Genomic DNA, 26461 nt, shown 5'->3' with positions numbered 1-26461 from the left:
ATACACATAAACAAGGTGTTTTTCCTTATTTTTTTGGTCTCCTTTTGATTCTTAATTTTTATCCCTCACTTCAAATTTCTGTCACCCTTGACCATATTATCCTCTCTCGTTTTGAAGAGGAAATCAAGTCGTGACTCTGTAAAAAAAACAAAATGAAAGTGGCTGTCTGTGTCACTGTCTGACGTTCTGACCCGTTGTGAAAGGGAACTTGGCGTCGCTGCTACGGCCACACCAGAACTGACCAGATAAAAGGACCTGGATCAGAACCTTCAATGTTAGCTACACTGCTCCCTCCCTTCTGGTATTACGGCGCTTCAGAATCAGAAATGTAAGCTGTTCTGTATTGAAAAAATGAAAGCAATAAAGATATATTAAGGAAAGGTGTGAATCAAACTGGCCTGGTGGTGTTTTTTTTGTCTAGCCCAAACTGTTTGAGACACCTCACAATGATTTATGTATCACAAAAATATTGGTTGTGTCACAACCATGGTGTCAAGTATGTGTACAACCTGATTATTTGGCGTCAAGGTTCAAACTGAGTCAGGCCGAGGTACTATGTGTTGGGCTGGCCTGCTTACACATCCACCATAGTTGCTTGAACAGTGTTGGAAAGCATGTGAACAATGTGAAAATAAAATATCCAAGCCAGCCAGCATATTACAGTCGAGTTAGCCCTATCCTATTCTGTGAATCAAGCGTGTGTGTCTTGTAATCATTAATCCATGAATGTACGGCGCAAAGTGACCATACTCAGTCAGCATATTCACCCAAGCCCAAGTTGTTCCCAAAAATGTATTACTCTGTCTAGGGTCGTTCCACAAAATGAGTCCCTTTTTGGGTAGTGTAACTTTTTTGGGTAGGTCAACAAAATATTTTTCTTTCACCTAATTTTAACATTAATTCATGACCAGCATATGTTCAACTTAATAAAATGCATGTTTTCCCATCTCAATAGGCAAAATTAAAGAAATTATATTAAGTGCCTATTATTTAAGGTAACAGGGTTGACGCTTTTATCTTAAATCAGTCATGTGTGGAACACGGAGGGGCAAATTAATGCAAGCTTAACAATCAATTTTTTTGTGAAAACATTTCTAGCCTATCTGGGTAACAGGGTTGACGTGATATGCTTGACCCCCTCAGTTTTTTTACTACAAAACACCACGCACACCTCCAACTCAATCATGAAGTTTGCAGACGACACAACAGTAGTAGGACTGATTACCAACAATGACGAGACGGCCTACACGGAGGAGTCGAGGGCCTTGGAAGAGTGGTGCCAGGAAAATAACCTCTTAATCAATGTCAACAAAACAAAGGAGCTGATTGTGGACCGTAGTGAAGAAGGTGGAAAGCTTCCAAAGTTCCTCATCTTACACACATCACTGACGGTCTGAAATGGTCCACCCACAAAGACAGTGTGGTGGAAGCGCAACAGTGCCTTTTCAACCTCAGGCGGCTGAAGAAATTTGGCTTGGCCCCTAAAACCCTCACAAACTTTTACAGGTGCACAATTGAGAACATCGGACTGTATCACAACTGCACCGCCCGCAACCGCAGAGCTCTCCAGAGGGTGGTGCAGTCTGCCCAACGCATCACCAGGCGCAAACTACCTGCCCTCCAGGACACCTACAGCACCCGATGTCACAGGAAGGCAAAAAGGACATCAACCACCAGAGCCATGGCCTGTTCTCCCCGCTATCATCCAGAAGGCGAGGTCAGTACAGGTGCATCAAAGCGGGGACCGAGAGACTGAAAAACAGCTTCTATCTTAAGGCCATCAGACTGTTAAATAGCCATCACTAGCTGGCTTCCACCCGGTTACGCAACCCTGCACCTTAGAGGCTGCTGCCCTATATACATAGACTTGGAATCACTAGTTACTTTAATAATGTTTACATACTGCTTTACTCATCTCATATTAATATACTGTATTCTATTCAACTGTATTTGAGTCAATGCCACTCCAACATTGCTTGATCTAATATTTATATATTTCTTAATTCAATTATTTTACTTTTAGATGTGTGTGTATTGTTGTGAATCATTTTTAGATACTGCTGCGCTGTTAGATACTACTGCACTGTTGGAGATAGAAACACAAGCATTTCACTACACCAGCTAAATATGTATGTGACCAATCAAATTTGATTTGAAGAGTAGAACAGGGTTCACCTTTTGAGGGTTTCCCAAAGTCGGCCCTCAGGACCCCAAGGGGTGCACGTTTTGGTTTTTGCCCTAGCACTACACAGCTGATTTAAATAATCAACTAATCATCAAGCTTTGATCATTTGAATCAGCTGTGTAGTGTTAGAGCAAAAACCAAAACGTGCACCCCTTGGGGTCCTGAGGACCGAGTTTGGGAAACGCTGCCTTATAGGGGCAGGATGTTTGTCAGTTTTTTTTTACCTTCAAATGCAACACTAATCACGTTAAATAAATAATAAACTTACGGAATGACCTTCAAAGTAACAAACTAACGAGGGCTTTACAATGATGGTGAAAACTTGGGAAAAATCTTGGGGTAAAGTGGGTTCAAAATCTTCAGAGAAGTCGGTGCACAGAGGGACGCGTCAAAATGCTGAATTTTGGCACTTTAGCAAGTCTTTAATTCATATTAACAATATGATTTATTGAGTATTCCATGTGGTCTATATAAGGGCACTTTAATTTATAGCAGGCTTTTAAAATCCAATATTGGTGTACAATTTCTACTTAAAATATCAAAAAGGGACTCATTTCATGGAACAACCCTCTAACCTGAATTGTTTGGTGATTTCTTGGACTAACAACTAAACAAAAGCGATACTCCAGGTTTTCCAACTCAGATCCTGTAAATATATAAATTATATTTGTGTGGTTTAGATATCATGCATATTAAAATATGTACATATTTAAATTGTATTTCTTAAATACAGACAAGATATACGCAAATACACAACTCACTTTATACACACACACCATCCCACATGTCCAGAAAGATAAAGTACTGTTGTTGATGGGCAGAGGTGTTTCTTCGGGATGCGTTTGAGCGGATCATTTTGATCACTTTCAAAAGTGTTGCATTATGGGGATAAAAATTGTCCGACTTGCGTCTTCACATCGACTGCATGAAAAAATGTGCTCAAAGGTCATGAAGTTTTGACTGCAGTCGCTCTTCATCACCTTTATCCTGCAGTCATCACCTGCATGGTGGGAGGCTTTACTGTCAACCAATCATTAGAGGGTTTTTGTGTGACCCACGCAAACATGACTTGAGACGTGACTGAAACAGGAACTTTCCCACAATTCATGTATTTTTTATGTATTTAACCTTCACTTAACTAGGCAAGTCAGTTAAGAACAAATTCTTATTTATAATGACGGCCCAACCCGGACGACGCTGGGCCAATTGTGTGTCGCCCTATGGAGCTCCCACTCATGGCCGGATATGATGCAGCCTGGATTCAAACCAGGTACTGCAGTGATGCCTATGGCACTGAGATGCAGTGCCTTAGACCACTGCGCCACTCAGGAGCCCCTGAGTTTTGTCTACAGTCGGTTGCTTTCGCCTTACCACTCAAACGAGCCCACTCTCTGCCACAGTTTGAAGTGTGACCCTGCAGAGTCAGGATGATGGACAGATGCCCGGCCCCCTAACAACCAACCAGAGACCAGGGCCCCAGGTAGAAAGTTGGGGTTTCTCTCAGAGAAAGGTCTGTGAGATGGGGTGTTAGTCACCGACGGAATTCGTAACAATGTTCAGTGTCGGCTAGTGGGTGATGTCCTCCAGTACATCTAGAGGTATACATTTTTGTTGTAGTCCTGGACAAACACCTCAATCAGCTTAAGGGCTTGATGATAGTTGAATCAGATAAGCTTGTACCCCCAACAGTATACATTTTTATTTTTGCCCAGACAACACATCTAATTCAACTACCATCAAGCCCTTAAGTTGAATGAGGTGTTTGTACGGGGCTCCTACTCTGACTCTTTGAGGATACGGCCCCTGCCTTTACTGTTACTTCACTGTAGCTGGTGACTGGTCCCTGATCTTGCTTGGTCCGTGAATCTATAATTTAGTTTTATTATTTTTGGAAGAAAAAAATAACATAGCTGGGCATATTAATGTTATAAGAAATTTTACATTACTTTTCTCACAGCAAATTGTTTATAATAAGCCTTTAACGTTACATTCACTAATAAAATAGACAAAATTTCAACTCTTAGAGCCAGGCCCGGTAATCAATCAAAGATGTCACACTTTTAAAAGGTTATTTAATGTTTGAGCAATGCCAGAGCATTGCGGTTTGTTTGAATCCAGGCCCCTATGCAGTTCTTACTCTACTAATTATACACTAATCAATTACTTATTTAATTGATCAAATCGGTCACACACATGGTTAGCAGATGTTATTGCGAGTGTAGCGAAATACTTTTTCTTCTAGATCCAACAGTGCAGCAGTATCTAACAGGTCATATCTAACACATTCCACAACAAAACCTAATACACAAAATCTAGTAAAGGAAGGGGATAAGAACATAAGTATAAAATATATGGATGAGCAGTGACAGAGCGGCAAGATGCAATAGATAGTGAAGGTGTCCTGGAGGGCAGGAAGTTTGCGCCTGGTGATGCGTTGTGCAGACCACACGACCCTCTGGAGAGCCCTGCGGTTGTGGGCGGTGCAGTTGCCGTACCAGGCGGTGATACAGCCTGACAGGATGTTCTCGTGTACCTATCAAAGTTAGTGAGGGTTTTCGGGTGACAAGCCAAATTTTTTCAGCCTCCCGAGGTTGAAAAAGCGCTGTAGCATCTTCTTCACCACACTGTCTGTGTGCTTGGACCATTTCAGTTTGTCGATGATATGTACACCAAGGAACTTAACTTTCCAACTTTCCACTGCTGTCCCGTCGATGTGGATAGGGGGGGTGCTCTGCTTCCTGAAGTCCACAATCTCGTTTGTTTTGCTGACATTGAGAGGATATTTTCCTGGCACCACACTCCCGCGGGCCCTCACCTCCTCCCTGTAGGCAGTCTCGCCATTGTTGGTAATCAAGCCTACCACTGTTGCCGTCTGCAAACTTGATGATTGAGTTGGAGGTGTGCATGGCCACGCAGTCGTGGATGAACAGGAAGGGGCTGAGAACACACCCTTGTGGGGCCCCAGTGTTGAGGATCAGCAGAGTGGAGATGTTTCCTAACTTCACTCCCTGGGGGCGGCCCGTCAGGAAGTCCAGGACCCAGTTGCACAAGGCGGGGTCTCAAGCTTAATGATGAGTTTGGAGGGTACTATGGTGTTGAATGCTGAGCTGTAGTCAATGAACAGCATTCTTACATAGGTATTCCTCTTGTCCAGATGGGATAGGGCAGTGTGATGGCGATTGCATCGTTTCTGGACCTATTGGGGCGGTATGCAAATTGGAGTGGGTCTAGGGTGACAAGTAGGGTGGAGGTGATATGATCCTTGACTAGTCTCAAAGCACTTCACGATGGCAGAAGTGAGTATTACAGGGCGATTTAGTTCAGTTACATTAGTCTTCTTCGGAACAGGAACAATGGCGGCCATCTTGAAGCATGTGGGGACAGCAGACTGGGATAGGGAGAGATTGAATATGTACGTAAACACACCAGCCAGCTGGTCTGCGCATGCTCTGAGGACGAGTATAGGGATGCCGTCTGGGCCGGCAGCCTTGCAAGGGTTAACACGTTTAAATGTTTTACTCACATCGGCCATGGAGAAGGAGAGCCCAGTCTTTGGTAGTGGGCCGTGTCGGTGGCATCGTATTGTCCTCAAAGCGAGCAAAGAAGTTAATTTGTCCGGGAGCAAGACATAACATATGTATTAGTTCACACTGTAGTAAATAAAAACCGACATAGCATATTCTCATCTCCACTTTAATTTTTCTGTTTTCTACATCAAGATGTACCAGTCTCCAAAATGAACACTTCACTTACATACTCGGCAGAGAAAAAACAAATAATCATTCAAGTTTGCAACAATATCACAGAGAAAGAAATCTACTTGGGATCCATCCATTCTCAAATGGTCATTAAAAAGCTCAGTGAAAGAGGGGGAGGGGTGCGATTTATTTGCAAAAATGTTTTGTTTACATACATTTGACAGTCCAGAGACCATTTAATTGCCTAACTGTGTCAGTGCCTAACAGTTAGTCCAGAGACCATTTAATTGCCTAACTGTGTCAGTGCCTAACAGTTAGTCCAGAGACCATTTAATTGCCTAACTGTGTCAGTGCCTAACAGTTAGTCCAGAGTCCCTCTCATAAGTTACTATGAACAGGCTATGATACAGTAGTAAATGTACTGTGCTTCTAAAATGCACAAGTAGTAATCCCAGACAAGTCAAGAAATGCAGTATAAAAACCCATTAGCCAGGAATAAATGATCTTTGCAGTTCACTCATCTGTATTCCCCAGTAGATACTGTACACCAGTGCTGGACCTTTATTCAGATTGCAGTCTTACAAAAGTAAAAAAAATCTAATCCTGAATTCATACTTGTACTTGATGTAAATCGATTTTGGGAATATGAAGAATGCAAATGTAAAAATAAAAAAGGCACATTGAGGGAAAACTTTGACAGTCCACCATATCCTCATTATGTTCACAGAATCATCAAAGATGGTTGAACGTTGCAGTGCACTACCAATAACAAGACTTGAAGCCAGGCCTCCTCTGTGCCACCATGCAGAGGACAACAATGTGACAGAAACCCAAATGTGCAGATATTAAACGGTGCAAAACATAAAGTAAAAAGGGGCGTGTTATGAGTTTTCCAGGACACCAAAATTAACAATCACTATTCTGCCTCAAAAGATATTCACAGGTGAAAAATTATGACAAGGCAGTCGCAACAAAACAGAAACCTAGAACCAAAACCCAGAACTGTATCATCTCCCACTATCATCTACCCAGCTCTAAAACCAACCACTTCGGTCCACCATCCCCATCCTCCCTATGCTTCAAGACATGCATCTTCGCAAAAGCACACTCAAACTGCATAAAATGTTTCTTCATCACAACACCTCTGTGATAACGCTTCTTTTGACAGAACAATTAACAAATGGGACCGTTTTTTGTGATGTTTTGTCTAGTTTAGTGGTAGAAACCAGTCTCTTGTGAAGAGGACGGCACTTGGTTCCGTGGTGAGAGAAGACTGTTGCCTTTCCACGGCTAGCAAGGGGAGGTATGGCTGTGTCAGGTGCCAAGCGCGAGTGACAGAACTGGGCAGGGGCCTGGTCACTCGTCCGAACCAGCCGTGCGCTTTTGTGTCCTCTTGCGGGGAGACCGTTTGGGGGAGGCCTTGTCTAGGGAGAGGAGAGTTTTAGGAAATGTTTGGAAATGGTTTTAAACGTCACTCTTTGGATCAGATAAGCAGATCAACAAATACTTTTTTCATAGGCCAAGTCTAAAATCAACAACTAGCCGCACCCTGTAGCTCTTTAAGGATTGGATGAATTTAAGCAATATGGTTGAAGCTCCACAGACCTCGTTGTTATTACCCTATTGCTTATATCCAACTGATCCTTTCAGACCTATGAGGAGTATCTCAGGGTAGGAGCTAGGGATTTGAAGTCAGTGACCATAGCTATTACACCCAAGGCTAACATGAACCAATGATTGAGATTGCATATTCAGAAGCACTAATAATTACATTCACTGATGATTCAGAGGAAACGTAAGAATTTCGCTCAACCACTACTCTACAACTGCTCGCTCCTGAGAGAAATGGAAGCCTCACCTCGCCGACTCTGCACTGAAGACGCAAGGAAAAAGAGAGGGAGAGAGAAAAGTGTGAATGATCCCATGCAGAGAGAGAACAGCTAGTTTTGAAAACACCAGACAAACACAGAAAACTCAAGAAGCGCCTTTAGCTAAATACACCCTGAGATGAACAGGCATCTATGAAACACTATAAAGCTATAGAGAGAAACATAGCAAGGAGGGGGCATAGCAGCTAGGATGCGTGTTACTTCTGTCCTCTTAAACACACACATTTCATGAGACACTGTCACTTAAAATAGATTTTGAACTTGTACTCAAGCAGGCCAATCTAAGTTAGACCCATATATTTAACTTTACACTATTAGTAACTTAGGCAGAGCTGTTGAAGGTGCTGGCACCCCTGGAGCTAATGGCTAGCATAAACAGCTAGCTTCCCCGTGGCTACTAGCTAGCATAGTGTTCTTTGGTTAACGGCTAGCATAAACATCCTGTGACTAATGGCTAGCATAAACAGCTAACTCCCCCGTGGCCACTAGGTAGCATAATGTTGAGTGGTGTAGTGAGGACTTACTGATCTGATTAAGGGTCTCCTGGGGAATCCAGCTCATGTCCACGTCGTTGTGGCTGGACGTGCCCATCTCCACCTTAGCAGCTGGCCTCCTCCTCTGCACGGGACACACACACAAAAGGAAGTTACTAAACTGACTTCCACTAGACTTCTACAGAAACCAAACCCTAAAACAATCTTGTATACCATAAACCCCTTTTCAGCATTTTCCCCTCAGTCTTCTGAAATGCTCTAGCGTGGGTTAGAGACAAACTTCCTCCATTCAACATTGAAACATAATCCTCAAAACTATCCACCACCCCCATAACCTTTTCAACAGTCTTTTTTTCTTAATTTGACCCAGTAGTAGTAGTGGAGCACTAAATAGCTGAAACTGAACTCGCCAAAAGTCGTTAATTGGCACTTAGAGTCTCCCTCTTTCCCTGTCTACCTCAATGTTCATCAGAAAACTGGTGTATTATCTCAAATCCTTTTCTGGCACACATTGTGCTCACCCTGAAAGAACATCAACTCATTAAATAACAACCACCTGAACTGAGAGAATCCCACCATTGAATATGAACAGGCATCTCCTAATTAATTTCTCTCTGGACTGCTATCTACTGTCATCTCTGCATTAGATGACACTTAGTGCTGAATATTCTATGCAAATCTTGTCATGGAGCATTGCCTCAGCAGAAGTACATCTCTCTCTCTCTTTCGGTATTCGTATCATTATCAAGGAAATAACACAAACAAAGGAATGATATGCTTAATTCATCGTCTTTCCATCCAGTGGCGTGGGCATTGTAGCTTTACCTTTCTGGACTCCAGCAGCTGATGAAGGCCTACCACCACTAGCAGGCCCAGACCAGACAGGAACACATACATGAAGATCCTGAGGATGCAGAAGAGAGAGAAGAGTTAATTAAAACCTCTTGGTGCTAGGGGGCAGTATTTTCATTTTTGGAGTTTTTTTTTTCTCCTGTTTTAAACCGGGATATTTTGTCAGGAAAAGAAGCTAGAATATGCATATAATTGACAGCTTTCGATAGAAAACACTCTTAACGTTTCCAAAACTGTAAAGATATTGTCTGTGAGTATAACAGAACTGATGTTGCAGGCGAAAGCCTGAGAAAAATCAAATCCGGAAGTGCCCCAGGTTTTGAAAGTGCTGCGTTCCAATGACTCCCTATTTGGCTGCAAATGTACCATCAACGAGTTTACGCTTTCTACTTATTCCCCAAGGTGTCTACAGCATTGCGACGTAGTTTTACGCTTTTCTGTTGAAGAATAGCCGTAGGCGGCCATATTGCGTAAGTGGTCACATGGTGGCTCCGAGAGAGATTCTCGCATAAAATACAGAGGTAGCCATTACTCCAATCGGTCCTACTGAAAAACGAATTGTCCGGACAGATATATTATCGAATAGATATTAGAAAAACACCTTGAGGATGGATTCTAAACAACGTTTGCCATGTTTCTGTTGATATTATGGAGCTAATATGGAATATTTTTCGCCGTTGTGGTGACCGCAATTTCCGGGTGATTTCTCAGCCAAACATGAAGAACAAACGGGTCTGTTTCGCCTACAAAAATAATATTTTGGGGAAAAAAATGAACTTTGGCTATCTACCTGGGAGTCTCGTGAGTGAAAACAGCCGAAGTTTATCAAAGGTAAACAATTTAATTTGATTCCTGTTGCCTGCTGCTAGCAAGGCATAATGCTATGCTAGGCTATCGATAAACTTACAAATGCTTGTCTAGCGTTGGCTGTAAAGCATATTTTGAAAATCTGAGATGACAGGGAGATTAACAAAATATTTTATTTGTAATTTTCATGAATAGGAATATTTTTGGGGGATATTTATGTCCGTTGCGTTATGCTAATTAGTTTCAGGCGATGATTACGCTCCCGCATGCGGGTTTGGGAGTCACTAGAGGACACGCTGCACCAACACACCGCCCTGGTATGACAGCCATTCCAAATAGAATGGTTTCATTTAACACTTCTGAATGTCTTCCAACACAGGGCTAGTTCATATGGCCTCACGTCTCTCCATCCAGTCCATCCTCTCTCTCGGTGATGGTCACTGTCTGGTTGAACACAGCATCCTGGAATGTGTTACCCTGAAAGAGAGAGAGGAGTATGAGAGAGAGGTATGAGAGAGAGCGAGAGGATCAGATATCACCTCCAGTTGGTGAACTACGACCCCCCCTTTATCTTCTTCGGGTTAATCTGAAAGTTTAACCTCGCATGCAAATAGTGGGCAGACTTCAACCACACACCATGAGTTAAACTAATTTCCTAAGATAAAAACAATTGCCTAATGAAATATAGATAAGGAAACTGAGGAACCAAACCCATGACCATTCTTGACATGCAATCATTTGTGAAAAAGACAAAAAATGGCTGACTAAGCTGAGGCCCACTCACGTTGCTGTCTTTGTAGTTGAGGTTGATGACCAGGCCGAAGGGGCGCCCGCCCATGGGCTCAGCTGGGATGAAGGAGTACTCGAAGGTGGCCTGGCGCCCAGCTGGCACCACTATGCCCAGCTGCAGGGCTGTGAAGTTCTGGATGTAGAACTGGAAGTCCTGTGGGTAGCGAAAGGATGCGTCCAGGGACTCCACCACAAAGTTGTCACTTCCCTTGTTGGTGAAGCCCATCAGGAACTTCACAATGTCGTTGGCTGGGAAGTCTGGAGGCAAACGCCAGGAGGAAGAGCAACAAAAGACTATGAGTGGTGGCGTGATGGGGAATTTGAAGCATACACAAACTTGTCAGAATATTAAGAATTCCTTTTCATTCAAGTAATTTAGCACATACTTGTTCTTTGCAATAAATGCACTCATATGGAGGTTGAAACAACATATTATAGACTAAGCACTGTTGCTAAGTAAATCCATCTCCAAATACAAGTCTGTCTTAGCATTAAAGTGAAAAAAAACAGTTCAAAACAATCATAATGACAAAAATGAAGTGCAAATTCAACATGCAGATAGATATGTTGAGACGAGACCCAATCTGTGCCCGTACACCTACCGTCTCCCTTGACAAAGAGGATGGTGGTGTCAGCATTGGGGGAGGCATTCACTTCTCCTCCTACGGCTTCCTCCTCTTCTTTTTCTTCCGTCTAAAATATAAAAATTAGACACTATTTTTTTTGATGAAATAAGCAAGGACTGATAGGGCCCATGTTAAAAAAACTAGGAAGGCGGCTAAAAGTAGCCCAATCTCTTACCAATTCTGTGTTTTCATCATCTTCAACTTCGGCCTCATCATCCTCATCCTCTGTGTTCACATCAACATCATCCACAGCATCTTCATCAGCTGCCTCCTCATCCTCAGTAGCATCCTGGGCTGCCACCAATGGCCCTGGATTGATTGTAAGGAAGTACATTGATTAAAATCTCACCAAATCATTATTTTTTTTGTAAAACAAACTTGTGTCAAAATAAAATATGTTATTATTTCCACACCAGGGCGCTTAGTTACATAGTTAATATTGTATCAAGGGATTAAAACTGAGTTTGAACAAATATTTGATTAATTACAGTTACAGGCCTTAGGCCTAACAAACGTAATTACATTTTTTTTCTCCTGTTTCATATCGCAAGCTTCTAAGACACACAAGCAAAACACTGATATGATTGCCAGGCTTTGCCAACAATAGAGGGCTTCTGTGGCAAAGTTCTGAGGCTGCTTCTCCTAGCCCAATAATGGACGTAAAGGAGCCTAACGTTACTCCTTATTGTCCAAAGAACATACATGATCTGTTTATAGGCAAAATGGCCCTGGAAGCCAAATCAGCCAAAAACTCAACCTAAAGGTAAATCGAGTCTTAATTACGGTTCTAGAAGGCAAGTAGGCTGGTAAGGAAGGACACGTCAGTCTAGTTAGGTAGCACACCGTTAAGTATAAGCAAGACTCACTATTAAATAATATTTGCAAGGAATAGTTACTAAAAAAAAACGTGTAGCCAGTATCAAAATCAATAAAACTACTAATTGACAATGGAAGTAGCTACAATGTCCTACTAGCAGAAAATACCATTTGCACAAGAGCATGGAGTGGCCTTCCAAAGCTAACTTAACTAGCTACTGTAGCTAACTGTGACTGATGGCCAATGCGGTTTCTCTTCATCTAGTTAACCTAAATTCAATTCGGTACTCACCTTTCATGATAATCGTTGCCGGGAAAGCTAGTAATACCAGCAAAAGCACTTTAGGTAGAAATTGTACCATTTTGAAGCGAAATCCGTACGCCTCCTTCCCGGTGAAATATTGCTTCACTAAATCTTACAGCTCCTTCCGACTGCTAAATTGAAATGCGCTTGTCCACATCCGGGTAGCGTGCCAGATTCAAAATATACATGTTCCGTCAGAGACATTAGAAAAGGAGGAGATAAGAATCCCGGCTGGTCATCATTTTATTTCCATGAATTTACAAGCTGCAAAAAAAAAATCAAAAGGTACTCGATGATATTGCATATTAAACAACACAGTTCTTAAAGATCCTATTCTCATTGGAAACATGAGAAAGATATTTTTGCAAGAAAAGACTTGGGTCATGGAAGTAGATGGGATTTGAGTAGTCATTAAATGTGCCAAAGAGCTGATGCACCTAAAGAACCTTAGAGAAAAAATAGTTGATGAGAAAGCTTGACCGTTTTCTAAAGAAAATATAATCTATCTCAAGAAGAGGAGTGTATTTAAATCTTTACTAGAATTAGAACAGCTTTACACAGACCTGGCAAAGATCAAGAGCAAAATGGATTGAAGAGGGGGAAAGAAACACTCATTATTTTTTTTCACTTGAAAGAGAAACTACAAAAGAAAATCTATAACTGTACTCAAAATGAATGATGTGTTATGCAAAGATCCCATTACAATATCAACATTTGTCAATTCCTTTTATGAAAACCTTTACAACTCACAATTTCAGGAAGATGGTTGTGAAAGCTACATTTGGAAGATGGTTGTGAAAGACACATTATGTCCCTGTAATTGAGGATGATTTCCACTCAGTTTGCGATTCACCTGTGTCTATTGAAGAAATTAGAGAGGCTCTGAATTCAATGACAAATGGGAAATCACCTGGCCCTGATGGCATGTCAGTTGAATTCTATAGACAGTTTTGGGGGATACTAGAATACCCTATTTTTAATATGTTTCATGATTACATTGAAAAGGGTGAAATGATCTCCACTATGAAACAGGTCCTTATTTCACTGATTCAGAAACCTAATAAAGACCCTTCTGTCATTGACAATTGTAGACCAATTACTTGATTAAATATTGATTACAAATTGATTGCTCTGGTTTATGCCAAAATATTAAAGAAAGGAATAGATTAAAGAAAGGAATAGATATTATAAATGAGACTCAAACAGGATTTATGAAGGGCTGCCACATAAGCTCTAACATTTGTTTAGTCTAGGACCTTCAACATTATTCAGATGCAATTGATGCGGTTGTCTTATTTTTGGACTTCTGTAAAGCCTTTGACACAATTGAACATTAATTTCTCTTTCTGTCTCTTAAACTTTTTGGTTTCGGTGAACATTTTATCAAAGTAATTTGCATGTTTTACAAAGATATAAATAGTTCTGTGTTACGAAATCTTAATACATCCAAAAGATTTAGTATCAACAGAAGTGCACGACAGGGATGCCCAATTTCACCATTTTATTCATTTTGGTTGTGGAACTTCTATCTCTAGATATTCTAAATAATGCAAATCTGCATGGCTTAACCATTTCTAACAAAGAAATACAAATTTCCCAACTGGCTGATGATATTACTCTTTTTTTAAGAGACAAAGACCAGGTCGCCCATGCACTTAATACGATCACTGCATTTTCTATTGCCTCAGGACTAAAACTGAATGTTTCTAAATGTGAAATCTTATGTCTCTGATGACAAAGAAATAGAAAATATTCCTGTAAAAGACTGTGTTGAATATTTAGAAATACATCTGTCAAAAAAACACTTAGTCAGACAACATAGGAATTTCTCTCCGAAAATTAAGAAAACCAAGAATATATTTCATCATTGGCTACAAAGGGATCTTTCTATATTTGGGAGAGTGCTTCTGTCCAAGGCAGAGGGACTGTCTCGCTTTGTGTACCCCTCATTATCTTTATTTGTAAATCCCTCTACCTTGACTTCATCTGGAAAAATAAGTCACACAAACTAAATAAGTCAGTCCTTTCTAATAAAAGATCTGAAGGAGGTCTGTAAGTGTTGGATTTTGTTGACATGAATAACACTTTCAAGATCAATTGGTTGAAAAGATGTTTAGTCAATACTAAATCAATTTATTTGGTATTTCATTCCAAACAATGTGTTTAATACGTTGGGAGGTCTTCAATTTTTACTGAAATGTCCTGAAAGATTACCCACTAAATTGGCGAGGTTTCACCAACAAGCTTTAATGGCCTAGAAAATATGTTTCCTGCACAATTCTTCCCCACATAAAGCTATTTTGTGGAATAATTACAAGCCTGAGTCTGTAATACCTACAAGTTTCAAGCAGACCACCATAGTCCCTGTGCCCAAGGAAGCGAAGGTAACCTGCCTAAATGATTACCACCCCGTAGCACTCACGTTGGTAGCCATGAAGTGCTTTGAAAGGCTGGTCATGGCTCACATCAACAGCATCCTCCCGGATACCCTAGACCCACTCCAATTCGCATACCGCCCCGCATACCACCCCAGATCCACAGATGACGCAATCTCAATCACACTCCACACTGTCCTTTCCCACCTGGACAAAAGGAACACCTACGTGAGAATGCTATTCATTGACTACAGCTCAATGTTCAACACCATAGTGCACACAAATCTCATCACGAAGCTGAGGACCCTGGGACTAAATACCTCCCTCTGTAACTGGATCCTGGACTTCCTTACTGGCCGCCCCCAGGTGGTAAGGGTAGGCAACACGTCTGCCACGCTGATCCTCAACACTGGGGTCCGTCAGGGGTGTGTACTTAGTCCCCCCCTGTACTCCCTATTTACCCACGACTGCGTGGCCAAACATGACTCCAACACCATTATTAAGTTTGCTGATGTCACAACAGTGGTAGGCCTGATCACCGACAACAGCCTATAGGGAGGAGAACTGGCAGTGTGGTGACAGGACAACAACTTCTCCCTCAATGTGAGCAAGACAAAGGAGCTGATCATGGACTACAGGAAAAGGCGGGCCGAACAAGCCCCCATTAACATCGACGGGGGCTGTAGTGAAGTGGGTCGAGAGTTTCAAATTCCTTGGTGTTCACATCACCAACGAAATATCATGGTCCAAATACACCAAGACAGTCGTGAAGAGGGCAGGATAAAACCTTTTCCCCCTCAGGAGAAGGAAAAGATTTGGCATAGGTCCCCAGATCCTCAAAAAGTTCTACAGCTGCACCATCGAGAGCATCCTGACCGGTTGAATCACCGCCCGGTATGGCAACTGCTCGGCATCTGACCACAAGGCGCTACAGAAGGTAGTGCGTGTGGCCCAGTACATCACTGGGGCCAAGCTTCATGCCATCCAGGACCTATATAATAGGCGGTGTCAGAGGAAAGCCCAGAAACCCTACATTTGTTTTATACACTGCTGCTACTCACTGTTTGTTATCTATGCATAGTCACTTCACCCCTACCTACATGTACAAATGACCTCAACTACCCTGTATCCCTGCACACTGATTCAGTATAGAGAGCCTCGTTTTTATTGTTTTTTACTTTTTATTATTCAGGTAAATGTTTTCTTAACTCTTCTTGAACTGCACTGTTGGTTAAGGGCTTGTAAGTAAGCATTTCACAGTAAGGTCTACACCTGTTGTATTCGGTGCATGTGACAAAGTTTGATTTGGAATTGATTTGGAATTGATGTCTGTGCGCAGTGGGTGGGATAGTTTTATTTTTCAGTGGCACAAATACACTTGAATGACTTTTCAGTCCTGACTTAAATTAGCTTGAAAATCAGAAACAAAGTTGGAAGATCCCTTTCATCTTTGATTCTCAACCAAATTTACTGAGCTTGAGCAGTTTTGACAAAAACAATGGATATACACTGACTGTACAAAACATTAGGAACACCTTCCTAATATTGCATTTCACCCCCTTTTGCCCTCAGAACTGCCTCAGTTTATCGAGGCAAGGACTCTACAAGGTGTCGAAAGCATTTCACAGGGATGCTGGCCCATGTTGACTCAAATTCTTCCCACAATTGTGTCAAGTTAGATGTCTTTTGAGTGGTGTACTTTTCTTGGTACATACGCCAAGCTGTTGAGCATGAAAATTCCAGCAGCGTCGCAGTTCTTGACACACTCAAACCGGTGTGTCTATCACCTACTACCATACCTCGTTCAAATGCACTTAAATCTTTTGTCTTGCCCAATCATGCTCTGAATAGCACACATACATACACTATTCATGTCTCAAGGCTTAAAAACTTAAAAATCTTAAAAACTTAACTTAAAAATCCTTCTTTCTCCTCCACTTAATCTACAATAGATTTAACATGTGACATCAATAAGGAATCATAGCTTTCACCTGGATTCACCTGGTCAGTCTATGTCATGTTGCTAATGTTTGTACACTTAGTGTATGTTGCGCTCAGAGTTGTGCAAAGTTCATAGAATCTTATTCAAAATGATTCACAACTAATGGCTGCCAAAGGTGCTTCCAACTCTGGGCTGTGAAGACATACACAATCAAGACATTCATTTGGAAAATGTTATAATTGTTCTTTGACTTTAAACGTGTATAAGGTATAATCCTTTGTAACAAATTAAAATTAAAAAAGTTTGAATTAGCCAAATACAAAATCATTGTTGACAAAGCGTTTTTATTTTTAACACGTGACACTGCAGTTAATGACAAAAAAATTAAACAAATGGTTAACTCAGGAAAAAGTGGCATCTCACTAAAACTCTGTGATGGTGTATAAACTGAGTAAAACAATTTCTTTTACAGAGACATTTCAAAATGGAACTACTCGAAGCAATGAACCACTGGACAAAAAAAAATCTATGATGTTTCTTGCTGTCCCATTATTTTCTCAAGGCCAATAAATATTAAAATTTTATAACTTAGCCATTTCTGTTTATTAGCTACCACATTCCATGATAACATGTCATCTACAATAACATGTTAAAGAGATCCCCAGCTACCATGTATCCAGAAACTATGTCATTGAATGGCCACAGTAGGCCTAGTATTCAATAATCTTTGCACCCCTCAAGATATTACAGTATAAACCATTTATAACATGCACCAATACATGCACTGTCATTAGTGTCTGCAATCCTGAAGAGTAAAATAGGATCATTGTATACTTTATAGAAGCTTATACATCACAATACTGTTCACAATAGTTCAGAAATGTCAAGATTGCAATCCAACTTCATACACCGTTATTGGGTGTTACTTGAGACTGTGTACATAGCGAAATATGACAACCATGTTGCCAGTTAGCTCTAAGTTATGTGGACATAATCTAATCAAAGCCTGTGTGAGGCTTAACTGGTACATGACATGTAAATAACCCACTAAACTCACAGAAAGAGGTGAGATTGTGTGACTTGTTGACTATAGATTGTATCAACTATATTTACTTGTGGAGCTGGTTTAAACCAAGCCCTTATGTCCTCAGACAGAAACAGTACGAAGCGAAGTGTTAATGAGATAACAAAAGCTAAACAGCTAACTTTCTGGCAATCACTGTCAGGATTTTATTGAAACATAGATTTCTCCTCAACTCCTTCTCCCCTTCCCTCCTTTGTACATAAAACTCAGTTAGTGTGGATGTCTAAAAGTGAAACATAATAATAGAAATGAAATACAAAGGAGTATAAGAGCCCCATTCTGGTCCTGGAGGACTATGTTGGGCTCTATTCAAGCAAACCCGCAAAGCACTTTTCCAGGACAAGTCAAAAACATTATTGTTGTTGTGCTGCAAAACTGCACTTTTGGAATCATGAAGTCAACACAACACTGTTACCTGTGTGAAACGAAAAGACACTGCACTGCCTAACAAATTCAAATGTGCTTTCTATTGTGTGAAACATGTTTTCAACTGCATTCCATTGAATATGTCTTTTTGTCTGCTAATGTTGTCTATTTGAGGGTTGCAATTCTCTGATTGAATTATATAAACAATTTTCATGAACTCTGATCACGTGGGGCAAGCCACCAATGCCTTAAATGAAACCAAAAGCATAACGTACTACATGATTACTTTAAACATAATTTTCAGCGGATAGTGTGGCTATGATAGTTGGTGCCTGTAGTCTAGACAAGGTAAATTGAACAACTCATTCAATTGATGTATCTTACTGATGCAGCTCTCCAGGACCAAGCTTAAAACAGACACTTGCGGAATGGACTCTGCCTACACCATGGTAAGGCTAGCCCTTGGGTGCATCTCAATAATCTAGAGTAGCCTCCTTTCCTCATCTCCTCTTCTTCATCTGTACTGACATGAAAAGAACTGGACTGGTGAAAGTCAATTTCCCAGTAGGCATCCAATCCACCTTATCCCTTCCACCCCTATTCAATCACTGCAGATGGAGGAGAGGAGACAAGGGGAGAGGAAAGAAAACCACTTGAAGACTATTGAGATGAATCCCTTAGTTGAAGCACTCCACGTAGTTGGCGGGGAGCATGCCTGATTTGCCGGTCCTCTGCACGGTGCCGTACATCCAGCCCTCGTCGATGGGCTGAGCGTTGACGATGACGTCACCGTCGCGGAAGGACACCTCGTCGTGGTCCTGCGCTGAGTAGTCGTACAGCGCCCGGTACACTCTCTGAACGGGAGGAGTGGGAACAATGTTAATCATGTGGGTTTGTGTCTACAACATTAATAGTACAACATAAATATCACGGCACACAAGTAGTTGACTGTGTTAATATTTTTTTGTTTATTTTCGTCAACAAATATTTGACTGACATATTTTGGATAATTTCCTAATTGAATTGACCAATGGCATACAAATAAGATCCCGTAGGAATTCCAAAAAACGACAATAATAGACTGCTTGCATTGGAACTCACCATGGTGACAGATGGGGGGGACTGCACAGACCTCACAGAGGACATGCTGGTCTGGTGCATGTAGCCATACCCATGCTGCTGCTGCTGAGCACTCTGATGGTACGCCCCAGGTAGCACAGGAGCTTGTCGTCAAAGACAGACAGGAAGACACATAGACATTGATAACAACATTTTGAGACCTTTCATTTATTGCTCAAAACAGTTTTTTTGAGCAGGAATACCATCTCCTTTGAGTCGCACTGCGCATACTAGGTGATTGTTAGAACATCACAAAGAAATCTAAATGGAACCATGCCATCCCCAGTTGACCTGGAAATCAATCAAATAGTTACTGACTGTTAAGTACGTCTGTGGGCAGGGAAGAGAACTGTGAGTTAGAATTAAAACAGTTAAACATCACAACCATCGTCAAAACCCTCGGAGGCTTCCAAACATTGGATTAGGGACTCCTGTGTACCTCATGTCAATGGGCTGTTGGTCAGGATGTATAGAGAAGGGCGAGGGAGGCATTCTGTTGGTCAGACACGTGCTGGGAGAGGAGTTAGGTAAGAGGGGAATCAGGAGTCACACTGATAGTCAATGGGTGAATGAATGATGTCTACTCCTTCCACCATATGTGTGTGTATGTGTGTATGTGTGTGTGTGTACGTGTGTACGCACGTGCTTGTTATTGGTGTGTTGACTCACAAGTCCTAGCATCTGTATGAGCTAAAATGTCAAAAATCTCATTTCTAAGTGTCTATATGTTTACATTTTTCTGACTGAGCTCTGACTACCTCTGTCCTGGGACTGCAGTGCGGAGCTGCTGCTGCAGACAGACAGGCTTTTGTCCCACAGGTCAGAGGCAGAGGCCAGTGAACTCACGGACTGGGCCTGCGAGTGCACCGACTGCTGAGACTGCTGCCGGGTGAGGCGGCTCGCACGCTCTGATGCACAGCCACAAGAGGGCGACAGAGACAGTAGGAAAAACAACAGTGAGGAAAATAACAGAGCGAGGCAATGGAAAGAAAATAAACAGAGAACGTAAGGAGGAGGAAATGAATGTAGAATGTAGAAGAGATGAGTGGAGCAGGAGGAGGATACAGGAAAGTGTGGAGGGAGATGAAAGCATGTTGTAGGGTTTTGCAGTACCAGACAGTCTGTGGAGACTTTTAGACTGAATGTTATCCTCCACAGGGTCAAAGTCAAAGATTGAGCCTGGGTCCGTCCGCCACACCTTAAGGTCTTTGACAGGGGAAAGGTCAGGAAAAGGTCATTTAGACTTACAGAGAAAAGACAGGAAGACAACAGAAATCCACAGCTTAAGTCATGTAGATTACAGAGAGTAAACACATACAGTTTCGGGCCAGGTGAGTAGAGTCCAATGTGGAGCTTCCGTCTGCAGAGTGAGAAACTTGTCACAATGGATCTTTTCTGTTTCCACAAATGTAACGTGGACACATCTGGGCTTGGATCCTTGTTGTCACTGACACTAAACAACCCCTAATTGCTAGACACTAGACAGCAAATGTAACGTGGACACATCTGGGCTTGGATCCTTGTTGTCACTGACACTAAACAACCCCTAATTGCTAGACACTAGACAGCAAATGTAATTGAAAAACCTTGTTCAAAGGACATCACAAATTCCTCGGACTCTTTAAGGTCAAATCCTTTTTGAGGACGTGTGGTGCCTGCCATTGTGTGTGCTGCTCACCTACGATGATGCCTCCAGGTCTCCTGTCCATCTCCACCACCTGTGGGTGCACTCCCTTGTAGGCTGCCTCGCTCATCATCAGCTTGTTCCGGTGGTGCATTCTCTCCATGCTTTGGTCCTCCATCACTGGGGTGCAGCCTCGGCCCCTAGTCCGCTCAAAGTCCTCGTGGTATTTCGCCTGGCAAAGCAAATATGGGGGGCACCTTTTCAGCTTCACGATAACAAGTCAGAGTTTTATGTGGCAGCTTAATGAGAGGAACATTATTGATGTGCATTAACACATTTATGAAATTATGTCACACCAGGCAAATCCCCTGTCAAACGCATAAAAACACATGTGCCAATGCCCAATGCCCATACACACACACACACACACACACACACACACACACACACACACACACACACACACACACACACACACACACACACACACACACACACACACACACACACACACACACAAACACACACAACCACACACAACCAGTGTGCATTTTGGTCAGACAGAAAAGGGTGCATTTTGGTCAGTATGCAAAAAAACTCCACACAAGTAACCATGTACAAATATTTTTATTAGTAAAACACACACTCACAGACACGCTCACAAACACACGCTCATTAGGGCTCCATCATTAATGGTAACAGCCATGCTGTTAACTCTTTAGCTCTGTGGGTTAAAAGTGCAGCAGTCCCACCCGCAGTGTGCTTGACACGTGTTAACTCGCTCCATGGTCTACGCAATCGCCATGGTAACCTGAGCTCTACCATGGAGATATCGTTCTGGGACTTCCTGACACGCCTCAGTTCGGGCGTGTCCAACTCGTTGCAGGACCGGCCCTTCATCTCTTTCATCCCGCGCTGGTACTTCACCTGGAACACACAAAAGATAAGCATGGTCATCCTCACCAGCACACTCCCACCTGGGTTTTGTTGAATCTAAAATGTAGTGCCATTTCCACGACATAGGGCACAGCTTGCAGTCAGAGCCCACATACATGTTGCACAGGAGGTTACTGACCGATTTTAAATGTGACCCCACGGACCTCGGTGAAGACCTGATGCGGCCCACAGGCCAAAATGAGTTTGATGCCCCTGATATGAAAGCTCATCTGACCAGAATCAGTGGCACCTTAATCAGGGAGAACGGGCTGGTGGTAATGACTGGAGTGGAATTTGTGGAATGGTTTGATGTCATTCCATTTGCTACGTTTCAGTCATTATTATGAGTCATCCTCCCCTGATAGGTTGTCATTTCAGGTGCATCCTATGTGACTTGCCGAGCTGATGTTCTCCTGGTTCTGACGGACTCTCTCCAACTCTGGGGTGACTCCCACACTGGTGGCCTGCAGCTGCTTTTTATACTTCACCTGTGGTCACACGACATTCACACAACATTAAAACAACATTCACAAGTCAGAGTTTATCTGTCTCCACAACCATAAAACCAGTTTTCAACCAGAATATTACATTATTATGACGTCCCATGCCAGATTTAGCCTCCTAGGTATCATTAGTGATTGGCAGCTGGGTGAAAACAGTGTCCCAGTTCAGTTGCCATGGCTCCAGAGGTCCTGGGCTGCCTGGCTGGGACCCTGTGTCCCTCCCGTCTGCTCTGCTCCCTCAATGGGGGATTGTTCAGCAGGGTCCACTAATGGCTGTAATGACTTAGACTGGACCAGGACCAGTGTGAAAGGCTGTCTGTGTCAGGCGGGACAGGACAGAGTTTCAGACCAAAATAGTGTTCAATAACAAACCAAGGGCCTGTATCTTTTGAGGAGTTTAAATGTAATGCCAGGAGCAAATTCAATGGTAGGCATTGTATCAGTAACTAAATGGTTGTTCAGTGTGTCTGCCGTTTGTCATTTTTAGTTTGCAGCAATGAAGCTGTAGAAAACCCAAACAAAACCAGATGAAACCAGTTTTCAAAACAAGCCCTTCCTGTGAGGTCAAAGGTTCTCACCGAGCCATGTTTCTCAGGTCTCTCTCTCTCTCTTCCCCTCTATCTCTCTGTGCCACAATTCTCTCTGAACACATCGCGCTGCACGCTGGTCTCAAAACACTCTAATGTAAAGCTTCCAATCTCTTCTCAAATATAACCATTGGAACTATCTACCTAAATGATGGTTCTCACCGAGCTGATGTTCTCCTGGTTCCTGCGGACCCTCTCCGTGTCAAGGGTTTCCATGACTGCCGTCCCGCTCCCCACCCCCTCTCTGTATTTCACCTGGACATGGAACAGAGCCGTCACACAATCTTACAGTGGCACTGTTAACTTGCTCACCGTACAAAGGTCATAAAAATTATTCCCATCAACACTCATCATAATATTGAAAGTAAAATAAGAAAGCCAAGTACATAATAGAGCTAGGTTCAGATCTAGATACAGATCTAGGTTCAGATCTAGATACAGATCTAGGTTCAGATCTAGGTTCAGATCTAGGAACAGATCTAGGAACAGATCTAGGTACAGATCTAACTTACAGCAACATACTGTAGTTCATAAGATCCAAGGACTATATGTACAGTACATGGTTGTGTAGAACAAAGGATTACATCTTACATCACTGATTTTCTTTGTGTTCTCTCTGGCGAGGATGATTTCTGGCGTGTCGGTGACAGAAGACATCAGGCTTCTGTGCAGCTTTGAGTCCCAAGCATACCGACACTGGAGGTTTAGAGCAAAAGGGCAACTGTGTAGACAGATAATACTGCAAGTTCTAAAAGTGTGTGTGTGTGTGTGTGTGTGTGTGTGTGTGTGTGTGTGTGTGTGTGTGTACTGTGTCCCTCACTGAGCTGATGTTTCTCTGGTTGTTCTTCACTCTCTCCATCTCGGGGGTGTCGAACCCATACGAACCCTTCAGCTTCTCTGCTTCATCCTTGTACTTCTTCTGCATAAAGCCGAGAGATTGACACTCCATTAAAGCACATGTCCCATTCATTAGTGCAACATAAAGGGCTACTCATGGTGGCATGCAGTACTGAGAGGTAGCCCTACCTGACTGTAGACATCTTTCATGTAGGCGGCGTGCAGTAGTTCTGGTGTGTCCGTCACCGTACCGTACGAGCTTTCCCTCAGCTGGGCTGTCTGCTTGTAGGAGGCCTGAAAAAGTCCAACACAGACTAACACTTACAGTACACGAACAGACTTAGGTTAGCTTAGCAACAACAGGATATTAAAAGCATCATGACAGTAACACTGGTTTCCTGTTGCATAACGTTTGCTACTGTGTGCCCCAAGGAACACGATCAAGGTCTCAAATGAAGGTTTTGTTTTAGAGTGAAACTAAATAGACACAATATAGTCTGTAAAATTAATGTTTTATGAGGTGGTTTCATAAGACAGCGATGCAGACGGACGATGCTTAGACTCATCTATAAGTGATGAGGGAAGACCATACGTTGTCTGTGTGCGTTGCGGTTATGTAATGGAGCCCTGAGGCTGGACGGGTCCATCTGCTGCCTGTTATTTTACCTGATTATAATGACTGTGGAGCTGATTAGTATTACTGTGGGCAGGTCTGTAAAAGAGAGCAGGTGTTCTCAGATGGAAAAAACTGCCACAAAGCAGATGTGATACTTTACTGCTGCGTCACATTTGAAATATTGAGAATTTAAAATATGACAAATGTGACTGGTTCCATTTCAGCCTCTAACCCTTTGTCTCTCCTGTCTAGTTCAGAAGAGGCTGGTGGGAGCAGTTAAAGGAGGGTGGGCTCATTGTAATGGTTGGAAAGGAATTAATTAACGTGGTTTCCATGTGTTTGATGCCATTCCATTTGTAACATTCCAGCCATTACAATGAACCCATCCTCCTATAACTCACCACACCAGCCTCCTAGGGTCTACATATACCAAAGGCTTTGGATAGTTGTAAGCAATATGATGATGGCTCTACTTAGACTCCTATTAAGACTAAGCAGAGCTTCCACCATAATGCTTTTACCTATGCAGACCAAAGTTGTAGGGGCTAGGTAGAGAAATGGAGCTGGGCCTAACTAGTGATATGGGTTGGGCCCTACCTGGCTGGTTAACTAGTGGTATGGGTTGGGCCCTACCTGGCTGGTTAACTAGTGGTATGGTTTGGGCCCTACCTGGCTGGTTAACTAGTGGTATGGGTTGGGCCCTACCTGGATGGTTAACTAGTGGAATGGGTTGGGCCCTACCTGGCTGGTTAACTAGTGGTTTGGGTTGGGCCCTACCTGGCTGGTTAACTAGTGGTATTGGTTGGGCCCTACCTGGCTGGTTAACTAGTGGTATGGGTTGGGCCCTACCTGGCTGGTTAACTAGTGGTATGGTTTGGGCCCTACCTGGCTGGTTAACTAGTGGTATGGGTTGGGCCCTACCTGGCTGGTTAACTAGTGGTATGGGTTGGGCCCTACCTGGCTGGTTAACTAGTGGTATGGTTTGGGCCCTACCTGGCTGGTTAACTAGTGGTTTGGGTTGGGCCCTACCTGGCTGGTTAACTAGTGGTATGGGTTGGGCCCTACCTGGCTGGTTAACTAGTGGTATGGGTTGGGCCCTACCTGGCTGGTTAACTAGTGGTATGGGTTGGGCCCTACCTGGCTGGTTAACTAGTGGAATGGGTTGGGCCCTACCTGGCTGGTTAACTAGTGATTTGGGTTGGGCCCTACCTGGCTGGTTAACTAGTGGTATTGGTTGGGCCCTACCTGGCTGGTTAACTAGTGGTATGGGTTGGGCCCTACCTGGCTGGTTAACTAGTGGTATGGGTTGGGCCCTACCTGGCTGGTTAACTAGCGGTATGGGTTGGGCCCTACCTGGCTGGTTAACTAGTGGTATGGGTTGAGCCCTACCTGGCTGGTTAACTAGCGGTATGGGTTGGGCCCTACCTGGCTGGTTAACTAGTGGTATGGGTTGGGCCCTACCTGGCTGGTTAACTCTGTCGCCTTCTTGGCCCTCTGCATCTCCAACACGTCACCACTGATCTCCATGCCTTTACCCATGATGTCATTCTCCAGGTCCTTGCGGTACTCTTTCTAGAGGGACAGATTCAACACTGCTTAATTCTCACATAATGTAATGATGGTGTGATATTGTGCGTCACAAAAGTGAAGTGTGTGTGTGTGTAAATTCCAAGAAGTAAAAAAACTGTGAAAGTGAAAGATGAGTTTTGAATCAAAACTGTACCTCATTGAGGATGTGGCTGGCGTTTTTAGCCCGTATCAGTTCTGGTGTGTCCTCCAATCCCAGCCCTGAGAGCCCCCTCCCCTTCACCTCCAGTCCTTCCCTCCTGTACTCCTTCTGTAGGCACCAGCCATAGAAATATCATTACTAGAATGGACATTCCCAATCAAGGAAATGTTTTTGAATTCTAACTGAATGTATGTGTAGATGGTGCATTTCAGCAGATGACAAAATGGACTCAGACTTAAGACAACATTTGAAATATAGAGACATGTGATTTTGAGATGAACTA

At 42.8% G+C, this 26461-nt stretch overlaps 2 protein-coding genes across 16 annotated transcripts in view; both read right to left on the bottom strand.

Moving 5' to 3' along the window:
* Nucleotides 1–5862: 5862 nt before the first annotated feature.
* ssr1 (signal sequence receptor, alpha) lies at nt 5863–12651 on the bottom strand. 3 transcript variants are annotated; one of them, XM_020494363.2, is made up of 9 exons: nt 12449–12628; nt 11516–11649; nt 11317–11407; nt 10710–10972; nt 10326–10402; nt 9092–9170; nt 8297–8390; nt 7742–7756; nt 5863–7307 (listed from the first exon to the last, which is right to left on the bottom strand). In XM_020494363.2, exons 1-9 carry the CDS (start codon nt 12516–12518, stop codon nt 7240–7242), a joined length of 891 nt encoding a protein of 296 aa, XP_020349952.1. In that variant the 5' UTR covers nt 12519–12628; the 3' UTR covers nt 5863–7239. The 3 variants fall into 3 exon arrangements, with proteins under 3 accessions (XP_020349952.1, XP_020349953.1, XP_031692155.1); XM_031836295.1 differs by having other exon boundaries at nt 6404–7307; nt 7655–7756; nt 12449–12629; XM_020494364.2 differs by lacking the exon at nt 7742–7756 and having other exon boundaries at nt 12449–12651.
* Nucleotides 12652–17101: 4450 nt separating this feature from the next.
* LOC109899286 (LIM zinc-binding domain-containing Nebulette) overlaps nt 17102–26461 on the bottom strand; it is a 111590-nt gene continuing 102230 nt past the window's right edge. For 9 of the 13 annotated variants that reach the window (XM_031836281.1, XM_031836283.1, XM_031836288.1 and 6 more), the window contains 14 exons: nt 26173–26286; nt 25911–26021; nt 24023–24127; nt 23817–23915; nt 23588–23692; nt 23159–23251; nt 22305–22394; nt 21793–21897; nt 21025–21202; nt 20665–20706; nt 20460–20552; nt 20105–20254; nt 19329–19450; nt 17102–19081 (listed from right to left, as the gene is read on the bottom strand). In XM_031836281.1, coding sequence (XP_031692141.1) covers nt 18905–19081; nt 19329–19450; nt 20105–20254; nt 20460–20552; nt 20665–20706; nt 21025–21202; nt 21793–21897; nt 22305–22394; nt 23159–23251; nt 23588–23692; nt 23817–23915; nt 24023–24127; nt 25911–26021; nt 26173–26286 — 1584 coding nt within the window. In that variant the 3' untranslated portion in view covers nt 17102–18904. The other 4 variants (XM_031836282.1, XM_031836284.1, XM_031836293.1 and 1 more) reach the window with 4 other exon arrangements.

This window comes from Oncorhynchus kisutch, linkage group LG11 (genome assembly GCF_002021735.2).
Source record: "Oncorhynchus kisutch isolate 150728-3 linkage group LG11, Okis_V2, whole genome shotgun sequence".
Taxonomy (NCBI): domain Eukaryota; kingdom Metazoa; phylum Chordata; class Actinopteri; order Salmoniformes; family Salmonidae; genus Oncorhynchus; species Oncorhynchus kisutch.
Note: the sequence above shows the minus strand (reverse complement) of the source record. Positions and strands in the feature narration are given on the sequence as shown.

Coding starts and splice junctions, on each gene's coding strand:
- ssr1 (XM_020494363.2), bottom strand. CDS start 12,518: ATGGTACAATTTCTACCTAAAGTGCTTTTGCTGGTATTACTAGCTTTC. Junction 10,403..10,709: donor TCAACTACAAAGACAGCAAC/GTGAGTGGGCCT, acceptor TCTCTCTTTCAG/GGTAACACATTCCAGGATGC. Junction 8,391..9,091: donor AGCTGCTGGAGTCCAGAAAG/GTAAAGCTACAA, acceptor TGTCCCGTGCAG/AGGAGGAGGCCAGCTGCTAA.